General features: G+C 39.7%; 1 protein-coding gene across 3 annotated transcripts in view; it reads left to right on the top strand.

Moving 5' to 3' along the window:
- SLAIN2 (SLAIN motif family member 2) overlaps positions 1 to 12,085 on the top strand; it is a 55,310-nt gene that overhangs the window by 35,751 nt on the left and 7,474 nt on the right. For 2 of the 3 annotated variants that reach the window (XM_019553038.1, XM_019553036.1), the window contains one exon: positions 7,545 to 7,622. The exons of the other annotated variant lie outside the window; for it this stretch is intronic. In XM_019553038.1, coding sequence (XP_019408583.1) covers positions 7,545 to 7,622 — 78 coding nt within the window. The remainder of the gene's footprint in view (positions 1 to 7,544; positions 7,623 to 12,085) is intronic. 3 annotated transcript variants of the gene reach the window in all.

The following is a 12,085-nucleotide window of genomic DNA, read 5'->3' on the forward strand; positions in this document are numbered from 1 at the left end:
TAAACACATGTTATGGAATCAGTTGGAGAGAGGTGATTTGTTTACCATTTCATGGTGAAGTAAATCACTTCATGGAGAGCTTAGAGATACTAACCTTGATTTCTAAGCAAATCTGACATCAGATTGAATACCGACTAACACGACATTTAGCAAAAACAGATTGTTTCAACATTTAGCACTTCTCCTAAGTTAAAATGATTATATATGTGCATAAACTCATCACCTTTTCCATAATTTTATTTTCTTCCTACTCTAAAACCTTTATAGAAACTTGAAATGAAAGAGTTTCTTCATCACGTTTTTCCGAATCATGCATCAAATTACTTGTGATAGCTTGCTTGGATTGCTGATATTTTCGTCTTCAAAAAAATAAAAACAACATTATTGAAGTATTACATGGAACACTGTTTATATATAAAAATCATGCAATCTGCCTTTAAAAAAGGAATGCAGGCAGTCCTCGGACTTATGACACAATTGGTTCCTGAAAACCATGTCTTAAGTAGAAACATTATAACTGGGAGCCAATTTTCTCATAAGAAAAAATGTTATAAATGGGGGATTGGTTCCTGAACCAAGGCGCAATACACTATTTTCACCAAAAATACCCCAGAATTTTGTACTTGATCAATTATACATGAGTAACATAGCTACATTAATATATTTATATTGTAAATAGCAATCATATTGATTTGGACGGACTTCTTTGAGGTGACTTTGCTGTACTTTTTGAAGGGCTCTTGGCTGGAGTCTTTTCAGGAGTCTTGGCTGCAGGTTTTTCTGGAGTCTTGTCTGCTTTCTTAAAGGAAGTGTCCAAGGAAGTTTGGACAGATGTTCTCCAGGGAAGTGAGTGAAACAGCGAACTTGTTCGCTGGCATGGCATTGCATTGTATTCGATCAAACATTGTAAGTTGAAACTGACATTGTAAAGTTAAAGCAGGGTGTCAATTTATAAACGCTGTAAGTGCAAAATGTTGTAACTCAAAACGGTGTAAGTCAAGGACTGCCCGTAGGTAATATCTCAATAAAAGGGCATGTACCAGAACATTATCCCTGTACTCCAGACTGTGTAGTACTGCAGAAATATTTTTAGTTACAAATAACTAGAGAAACTGTTCAGTGTTTTGTACTGTTGCAATTTTCTTTTCAGAGGATTTATGAAAACTGTCTCGGTTTCTTTGCTGTGTCATTATATTGTAGCTCACTCAACTGAGGAAACTTAACACTTCAATTTTTTAAGATGCTGAAAACCGAACTGTTATAACCTGTTAATCTTATTTAAAATGGTCTTATTTTCACATACGATCATATTTCTCTCTCCCTTTGCCATGTCACTTATGAGCAAAAAAAGTGGAGGGGAGGATAAATTGTGCAGATGAAGGATTTGGAAGTTTCATTACCTCTCCAATGAAGGATCCAAGTAACTATTTCTGTGCAGAAGCATTTCTGTGGCAAAAACCAGCCAGTACTATGTTAGTTGCTAATGGGGACATCCAACAAGGAACTATAAAATGAAAGTTATATTTTGCATTGCAGTCTTCTCCTTTTGAAGGATCAACCACTCAGGAAGAACTCAGATGTAACTTTAATATTAGGCAGTGTGTAGTCTTTAACTTTAATATTAGGCAGTGTGTAGTCTTTCACCTGCAACAACAACACTTACTTTAATTTTCAAATGTTCATACATGATGTGGTGGTCCAGGATAACGTATCTAGTCTGTAGGTTTTAATGTTTGGAATTTTCAGTGAAGGAAAACGCAATTAAATGCGTAGGAAGAACATAAATTGCAAATGTTGATAAAAGCAGTAAAATCTCACTTATGTTTGGCTTGTCAAAATTAAAAAAATGCTCTTCAAACTTATGGGTGATGCAAATTGGTTGAATTGTAAATAAGTAAAGACAATCACAGCACAACAACTGAGATGGTTGGCTTAACTGAACCTATTCAAATGAAGTGATACCATATACCAGTTGTGCATCTAGCAACAGGGAATATAGGACATAGTTACACAGTGGAGGTCTTGCTCTGAAAAGTAGTGGTTCTAACTTATTTGGCCAGGTACAGTTCACTGAAGCAGTAGTACCATTTTCACAACCTCAATTCTGCTGTTTGGTCTTGCTGTAAAGCCATGTAATGTTTAGTCACAGTTGGGTTTCAACTTCACTCCAGGATCCAAAGTAGATGGAAGCCTTTGTTGAAACAGTTTTGTCGATTAGTGACTGTAGTAAACATGAAAAATCATTAGGTTAATTTGCTTGTCTAATATGTGAACCATTTCAAAGAGGCTCAGAAATTTCCCCGGAATGAATGCCATTTACTCATAGGGTGGGTTTCCATAATTAAATCCCAGACTTCTAGCCTTTATAGGTTCCTTGCTGTTACCACTGAAAATACATTTTTAAAAGGTTTGTATACAAATACAGTATGTACTATGATATTTATCTTGTATGGACAAAATATATTTCCTTTTTTCCCTAAAGTCCTATATTTTATATACAATTTCCTGGAATTGTTTTTGAATGCTTTTTCTTTGTTTGTTTCTTTCATTGGTTTTATACGGAATGTGTTCACTTGGGACAAACACCCTGCTAACTTTCAGAAGTTTGTTTCTGTTTTCTTATGGCAATGAATTCCTTGGTCTTGGGATCCAAAGCTTTCGTATTTACCTGCAGATCTTGCATGAATTTAACTTTTGTGAGGTTACTAAACTTCCATCTGAGGTCACTACCTTTTTCCTTGTCAATATCTGCTGTTCCTAAGCTAATTTGCCTGCTTATCTGCTGTGGCTGCAATACTGAACATGCTGTCTAGATGCTGGCAATCAAAAATGATACGGAATGTGGTAAGACCTTTAAAGGTGGCAATTTCTCAGCTATATTCAGTGTTGAATGGGCAGCTTTAGACATGTCTAATCCAAGAGTAGGTGGATGGAATGTGCCTCCAAACACACTTGTAATCATTCTAGAGCTGTAGAAGGCGAAGGAGTTGGTGTACTGGGTTAGAGGCAGACATTCAAAAAGCTGAAGCCTAAATCAATTCAGTCTTTGCAGGTTAGTCTAAGCTGCCTAGATTGAACCAATTTGCAAGTGAATAGACATTCAGGAAATGCCTGCAGTGGCTCAGGCCAGAAGCTGGGGAGGGGGAGGTGTGGGAGCACCAGAGCAGCCTTCAGTTGCAGAGAAGCTGTGCTGGGGTGGGGGAGACATGGCCAGCCCCTGCAGTAGGTTCAAGTGAACTGCCCCTGTCCCACCAGCATGGACCTGGGCTGGGGTCTGCGTGGTGTTCCCCCCTTGCTGCTCCAGTGGCAGGAACAGGGCACAGCCAGACCCCCTGAGGCAGAGGGAGCAGGAAGGGGGTTAATTCCCCATTCTGGCCCCCAGGGAACCACAGCAAGGATCTGCAAGCCCTGACCACCATCGCTGATCGTTCCCTGTGCAGGGCAAGCAGCTCTTTCCCTGCCCCCTTCATCGGATGCTGGAGGGAAATAACCCCCTTCTGTGCCCCCTCACTTAGAAGGTCCCTGCTGGCCTCTGGCCACATCCCTGCCCCTACTGCTAGAGTGGTAAGGAGGGGAGCGACTGTCAGGGTAGTAGCCCCTCTCTTGGTTTCCTGGGAGCACAAGCCTCTTCCCAGCAGAGGGGCTGCACTGCAAGGCGGTCAGAGCTGCCGCAGAGTATGTGGGGCAAGCAGTGGCACTGGGGCTTGGAGGGGTGGCCATAGCCCCCCAAGCCCTCCCTAGTGCCACTGCTCACCCCACACAATCTGCAACAGCTCTGACCGCCCCATCCTGCCAGGAAGAGGCTTGAACTCCCTAGCATTCCAGAACATCATCTGATACGATATTCAACCAGACTTATCTCAAACTGGTTTCGGCCATTTTGAAACTGGTTTATGTTTCAACAGAACTGAATTTGTTCTGTTGCAGGTTTAAACCAGTTTCTGATCACTTAAACCAGTTTATGTGTAACTTCTGTCCCCAGCCCTGAAGTCCAAATTGTAATCTGATTGAAAAAATAACCTCTCTTTAAACATAGTTTAATCTTGTCTAGAATAAAGACTGCCATTCAGACGCTTCAGCTGTAGACGGTGATTAATAGCAATTATTAATCACTTTGATCACTGTTAATAGCTTTGAGAATGGGGTTGGACTAGATGACCTCCTAAGGTTTCTTTCAACCCTAATTCTCTATGATTCTACATTTATCATGCTGTGTCTATCTAAAAGTGCTCAGTTCCACGCATTTATTTGTGATTATTTAAAACTCTTGGTCTGGATCTGGTTCTTCCTTATGCTAGGTAGAAAAAACACCCCCCCCCCCCCACTAAATATGTAAATAGATAAATGAATTTATGGGTTTCTTTTTTTTTCTTTTTCAGTGCAAGTTATAAGATACACTTGGGTTCCATCTGTCAAAGAATAATTGTTACAGTAGATTTTAGGTGTGTGTATCTGCAGGGAGTTTTATACATTCCAGTCATTTTCTCTCTCATGATATGTAAATTGAAAAGCTACTGGGTAAACTTTTTAAGGATGGCTTCATATAGAAGCCAAATATGTTGTACTAAATCAAGTTCATAGAATGTCTGCTTGAACTTATCTAGCAATGTTTTACATTTTAATCCATTGCTGCAAAATCTTAAAAGCTGTTATATACTTCTAATTCTTAATGGAGTGCAGCTTCTACAGCTTAATTAGTTGCCTTACTTCTGCTAAAGTACCTCTGATTACAAATAGCCAAGATGAAGCTGTTTAGAGCATACAGAGTAAAAATTCAAATTTTTGCTAGAAGCAATGGATTGGCTATATTACTGTAGATTTGGTTGATTTGATATATTGCTGAACCTAGAACCACTGCACATTAAGAATGCATCATCTTAAATACTATTTGTTCCATTTTACATGTATCTTTAATTTCTTCTTCATAGAACTAATATTGATAAAAATAAATAACATCCAATATAAATACATTTAGTACAAATAGCTGAAGAAATTTTGTCATTGTACTCGGTGTAGTCCCTTACATGAAACTGTTTCCTCAGCATTTACTCCTGCTGTAGAATCTGAAATTTATTTTCAGCAGTGCTTTAGCAGAAAAAAATGTGGTTAAATAATATTGATGTAACAAATATTGACCGAAATAATAAATCCGAATGAGATCAGAATGGCTAAATTTACTAGATCAAGATGATAATGGATGGCTTCCTTCTACCCAACTAGGTATACTGACTAAATAGTATACAGTGAAAAATTGGAAAATTAGATTTCTTAGTCATCTTCAAAAATATTTTTTTAGAATAAAAATACAAGAAAAGGCTCTTAACTGGGTGCTGTCTAACTGAACAAAGGACCAGGGAATATAACTGCACCTGTAAACAATCATAATATACTGAATATACTTATAAGCAGAGGCAATAAGTAAGGTAGAGTGAATTGCCCATTTGGTCTGTTACAGTATAATTCCCTATGTAAAGGAAAACATGACTGCGAATATTAAAAATTCTTGCTCATTTCTAGAGCTAGTCATGTGCCTTATGATATGTTTTGTATTACTTTTCTTTATGTTAATGGAATAAGTGTCTATTGTACAACAGCTTTTTACCACCTAAAATAAGATTTTTTTTTAAAGGTAAGGACTCCTACAGTAAATTTGTATTGTGAAGTTGTGATAAAGCTAAGTTATTGTGTGTATGTGTAGTCCCCCACATCACTGCAAAGTGCAATTTAGATCCCAGCTGGTACAAAGAAGGCGAGTTTACTGTACAGTTGGCCAGTTAACTGAGCAGTAAATGTCTTGGCATCTACATATGTGCCCCTATAAGGGCGCACACAACTAAAACTCCACAGCAGGGTCTTGTAAAATACAGGTACAACTCTTCTGCAGAGCTTTTTGTGTGCAGCAGTATACATGTAGATGCTGCCCAGCCAGCCACTCTGCTGGCTGCTCCCCTCTCTCTAGGGTTGCAGAGCCCCTGTAGACCAGGGCTGGCTTCTCCTCCATCTCCACGTGCTGTGGACCCCCGCACTGGGACGCTACATGCCTCAGCACGGGTGCTCCACAGCACACAAGGGATGGGGAGCAGCCCTGGGATGGCAGGCTGACCCCTTGGGACCCCTGCCAGCCTGGACTGCTCCAACCAGGCTTCGTGTGGTGTGTACAAATAAACTCCAGAGCAATTTGCTCCAGAGTTTATTGGTCTACATTAATTGCATGTGTAGACCCGCCCAGAATGACTGTTCTTACTGCATATAGCTACAAAGCACCTGGTATTATATTTATGACTACTATTTCTTTTATCTTTCATGGGGGAAAAACAGCAGTTAATAAACTTATGTTTACGACTAAAAAAGTATGAGACTCTTTCTGTGTTCCCCCTGACTTCCTAAATTGTTGTTAACTTTGAAGGGAAGAGAGCTTGTTGGCAGTAACTGCAATTTATACCATTTTATGTATTTTTTTTTTTAAACTGGGGAAAGTAAGATTTTTGAAAACGTACAATTTCTGCACTGTTATTTGAGTAGAGAGAATTTTTAAACGAACCTACTTAGTAGCAAGTAGTACATCTCCCCTAGCCCTGCCCCCACAGGTTTACCAGAATACAGCAACTACAGATCAGAAGAGCATGTTCCCTTTCCTGTATGGGAACAGTCTTTACTAGTAAAAGCACTTTTGCACTGGCCTCTGGGCCACAGTGAGGGAGGCTCTATGTGTACGCATCTGTTCAAGTATGCTAGTGTAATTAGTGGTGATTTCTTTATGAAGACAAGGCGCCAGTTCCACTAGAGGCTTCCCTGACTAGTGGAGGTAGCAGTGGAAATATACTAAATTCAGGAATCCCTGCTGTCTGTATGCAGTTTCTTGTTTGCCACCTGCTGCTCTTGGAGGTTTGGTTGGTAGTAAGGCCACATTAAGACACTCACAACTTTGGATTTGATATTTCTATTTGATTCAAAACTTGAGTTCTTTAAATAAATTTGTGGGAATTCAGTTCCGTCTGTATTTTAAGTTTGTTAGAATGGAAAATAATATGCTTTCAAAATGTAGCAGTCTTACAGGACAGATTTGCATTTTTAGACCAGTTTTAGGCATCTGTCTTGAAAGAGTTAGGGCAGACTATTCATTTTGATGCAAACTTACCCATAGGGTAAATTGGACAGCCAGTCTTAGTTTTCATCTTTATACCTAATCTTGCCCTGAGGTTGCTGTAGCATGTTTACTGGTGGCTTGTTCTCTCTCTGGTGTTTTGATTATTTTTCCTTTCTGGGCTTTTTGCCCTGCAAGAAGCTTCTTTGGCGGTAAAGAATTTGCACCTTTTGCACGGCACGGTTTCTGACACCCTCCCTGTGCACACCTTTAATGCACAAAGCGTCACTCTAAAACAAGCTCCTTCACTTCTGGAGTCATAACAGCTTTGAAAACTGTTATGCATTTTACTAGCTCACTCTTTCCTGATGCTTCACTAGCAGAAGTAGTCCTAAAATCCCAAGTGAATTGAGTTTTCTTGTCTTCCTAGACAAATATAACACTTCTTATCTTTCAACAGCTCTGCAAAGGCAGAAAATTATGCCTCGTGCTGCCTTCAAAACCAAACAGTTCCTTCAAACTCCATCTACAAAAGGAGGTAATTACACTTCCAGCCTCTTATCAAGTTCCAACAGAACTCATAAAATTGTTCACCTCTGTTAAGCCTTCTTTCTGCCTTACAAATTAACAGATTCAAACAATGTTACATGTAGAAACTAACTAAAAGCAGAAATGGCTATATCGACATAGCATAATGTTGTTGCGTTTTAAGTATTTAAAAGAGGAAAAATCCACCCATTCCACTATGAGCAGAAAGCATTTTTTTCAAATATAGATCCTGATAGGTGATCCAGGGACTTCTCGTTTCTCGCATAAATCAGAAAATTCAGTTTGGATTTGTGGAATAGATGTATTTTAAATAGTACATCGTTTTTAGGAAAAAAGTCACTTTTCTCCCTTGCACTCACTCCTTACACTCCAGTATTATAAACAGAGGCTAAAAAGTTTGTTACTTTTGAACAATTGAAGCACAGAATGGTAGCAAAGCTCCAGCATTCTCCTTAAGACATGCAGCAAAAAATTGCAAGCTGCATTTCTCACAAATAATTTAGGGGAAATAGAATTTCTGATTTGATGCATCTAATGGCTGATCTTCATTGTTAAGAGAAGAGAATCATGTGCTTGAGTCACTTGCACCAGACTAATGTCTGTAAAGGTCTGGTGATCTTATACAAGATGCTACTTCTATTCCACTATTAAGGTAAAACCAAGGAGTTGTACACACTTTTAAAATGTAATGAATTCTCTTGTCTCTAGTAAGATCCAGGAGATCCTACTACAAGACCATACTTCACCTTTAGACTAATCCTTTTAAGCTATATACACATTAAAGAAGCTGCTTTGCTGAAAGTTCTTATTTATATCAATGACAAGAATTTTTTTTATATATTCAACACTGAATCCTAAAACATGGCAATTAATATGCACAAACTGCTGATAGCTGTTACTTGTTGTGCTGTTCAGAAAGTTTTAATGACCTTGGTCTTCCCTTTTAATAGCAGTTTCATCAGCAGACTACAGTAAAATTTGAGCCAGATTCTTCTGGTTAATCACCAGTGTCTATAACTGACGCTTCAGATCATGTAGCAGCAGTATTAGGTATTTTTCTTATCTAGCCAGTCACCTGTTTTTTGGGGTGAGACTGACATCTGCTCCAGGACAGCTGTTTTCAGTTCAGTCTTTCTGGCTGGCCACTTCTCTCATTCAAATGTTTGGAAGCTTTTTCTTGAGATATCTGGACAGAAAGATTCTAGAGTTGTTAGAACCTTTACAGGAATTTAATACCTTATTGGTTTGGATCAAATTGGTCTCTTCCTAATTAAACTTACAAATAAAAGTATTAAGCTGAGTTGTCATGTTCTCTGTTGCAGTCTTGACCTCTCTATATAATGCTGCTGTCTTCAGTTACTGAGAATATAGAATTCAGAGTGCTGGTTTTAGAGCTATTTAGGCAGGTATAATTTTATACGCTATACCATGTAAATGAATATTTTTGTTTGATATTTACAAGTGAATTTACTTCTTCCTTTGAAGAATCATTATTCAGTAACAGAATTTTGTACTACTAGCCTTTTCTGTTGTTTTTGCCTGTACTTCAAAGGTCTTACAAGGATAAAGTCTTTCTGTAAACATTCACTGATTATATAGTTCTCCAAGTGCTGCTGAAGTACCGCTTCAACATCTTTCATAGAAAGATTTCCATATAACAAAGGATAAAATCATGCCCTGTGAAGTATGCCTAGTAACAGTTGTATAAATTCCATTTCAGTTTGACTGATATGTTCAAAGAGCATTTGGCAAGTCAGTGGCAGTTAAGTGACAATGCCCAGCTTTCTACTTGCTCCTTTTCTGACCATTTGACCACGCTCCGTTCTTTCAGACTGACCTCTGTCTTCTGCTAGAATGGTGATGCAACTTTTTTTTTACCCCTAGATTTAGTGTTTGGGAGAGTATATTGTGCTCAGTGTAGTTAATCTGACTTCAGCATGTGTTCCAGGCCGTTTTAGCCTTACAGTAACTCAGATCTTAGATGTCACCTTTTGTCGCACCTTCCCTACTGTTTTAGTGGGACAAAAACCCTGCAGCCACACATCCAGGCCTTTTGTCCCACTAAAAAAAAAAAAAAAAAATCTGCTCTCTCCCTGAAATGGTGGATCCACAACAAAGAAGAGTTACTGATTACAACAGCAACTGCCAACTCACAGGAAGGTTTTCTGCAACAAACTTGACACTTGGACAAGAATTCCTGTCCTCCAGTATCCCACAGTCCTCCAGGGAGTGGCTGGCTCCCTGTTGGCCCATGCACCAATGAGCTACCAGAGTACATCCCCCTGCCTGGTCCCATTGATCAGCTAGTTGATAGCACTGGACAGGTTGACTCTGTCCAAGACCCTGGGCCTGCTGCTTGCCTGGTCCTACCTGTCTGGCAAGACTGGGAAGCAGGGAACAGAGGAAGCCAAGAAGCAGCTGCCTGTTGCTCCCTAGATAGAGAAAGAGCCCTTGTGGCAACTTTGGGTATGGGCAGGTGTTCAATTTCAGGACTACAAATTTCTGGGACATTTTCAGTGCTAGAAAATGTGTGGGGGAGCGGGGGTTAAAGGCATTCCAGCAAGCTCTCCAGCTAGGAGGAGCGAAGGAGCAATTCCTACCTATTCCTTCCCACACTGCAGATGGGCTGTCTCCAACCCCTCCACCCCTGCATGCAAATAAGCTGTGCCTGCAGGGGCCACGGCAGTGGGAAGAGCTGAAGAGCAGCTGTTCCCAGGGTTCCATGGGGCAGCGGGTAGCTCCAGTTGCTGCCCTGACCTGCAGGGACCAGAGTCGCTCTCCTTACCCTTGCTACTCCCAGGCATTCCCAACACCTCTTTAACAGTCCTGGGGTGTCCCAGTGATGCCTCAGAGGGCAACAATCTGCAAATCTCTGGACTCTTGGTTCGAAGTCTTAGTCATATCCTTTCTTTGTAGCCAGAGGTCTAACTTCATGGGTTGTTTCTTTTTTGTGGGTTTTTAATTTAAAAAAAAAGAAACTGAATTACTTGTTAATAGAACTGCCAGACACTGTCTTCCTCATTTGTTTAATTTGACTGCTTGGGTAAAAGGCCAAATCAAAATTAGTGATATAAAATTACATTTTTAATATATACCACCCAAACAGTGTATGTGCCCCATCATTCTGTGCTGAAAAAAGCGCCTCATTCAGCCTATGGCTTATTCTTTATGCTTCTGTCTTCAGGAAGTGCTGCTTACAGGTAAGTAGTCTTTCTCTTCTGAAAATGGCAGATTTAATTGTATTAAACACTACAAGAGGATTCTCCAAGCAAACCATTTCTGCTATGTTGAACAGAATTGTTAGGTGATCTGCCAGTAATGTCATCATACTGTTTGTAGTTTGAAGCTTATAAGAGTGAATTCTTTATTAAACCAAGTGTCTTGGTAAAAATGAAAGCAGTGGTTAGAAATATTTTGTTGTGTGGTACTGTGGTGACTTAAGCATTTTATGAATTCATGGCTCGGACTGGAAGTCTGTTCATAAAATACCACAGTGTTGAAGACCGTGTATTTGAAGAATGGAAGAACATTTATTTTATTGGCTAAATATCTTTAGTAGAACCTCATTCATCAAAAACGTACTTTTTCAAATTCCGTTTTTTGCCTAGAAACCTTTCTTCCTGTTATGTCTCCAGAAGCATATATACTGATGACCCCCCCCCCCCCAACAGGCCAAAATTATAAAGCTCGTTGACACAGGGCAAATGGAGACAGTATTATAATAGCCACGGCTCCAGGAGCTGCCACAACTAATGCTGCCTCCGCTTGCCATGATGCTAGATGTGGGGACTCCAGTGGGCTGGATCACACAGCTCTTGGACCAGATCTAGCTCACAGGGTATATTGCAGTTCCAGCTGCAGCCCTGACTTAGAGCACTGTCCTCTTTCAGTGACAACCCCTCCACCCACCTGTGAGTTATCTCAATATGTGGCTTCATTCTCTATTCCATCCTGCTACTTATCCAGTGATTAATATCTTAAATTGATTCAGAAAGCCCTTACCCACTCCACCTCTAAAACTTTCCATTCCTATTCTTTCCCTAGTCATCCATTTTCAGTTTTGCTTTTGCCAAATTTTCTTTAAATTGTGAAGTCTATGGACTTTCTTAAGAGATGCTGTGCAAATGCAATGAGGCTCAACTCTAATTGTAGTCTGTAGTAGCAATGAACAATAACTTAGTCTAGTAATTTACTTGATGGAGGAAATACCAGCCAAATTTGTTTTTGAATGATAATTAGCTTATGATATTTTCTGAGTTAAGTGATAGTCTATAATGTTTCTCTTTCTACTCTATTTAATTCCTTGAAAGGTGATAAGAAGGACTATGTTACAGTCGCCCGAGGATGTAGGGGGGCAGTCAGGAAGGCCAAGGCAGAGATGGAGATAGGACTAGCTTCCCGGATTAAGGACAATAAGAAGTCCTTCTTCAAATACATAGGGGGTAAAAAGAG

Source organism: Crocodylus porosus, unplaced genomic scaffold (assembly GCF_001723895.1).
Source record: "Crocodylus porosus isolate Cpor-Errol unplaced genomic scaffold, CroPor_comp1, whole genome shotgun sequence".
NCBI lineage: Eukaryota > Metazoa > Chordata > Crocodylia > Crocodylidae > Crocodylus > Crocodylus porosus.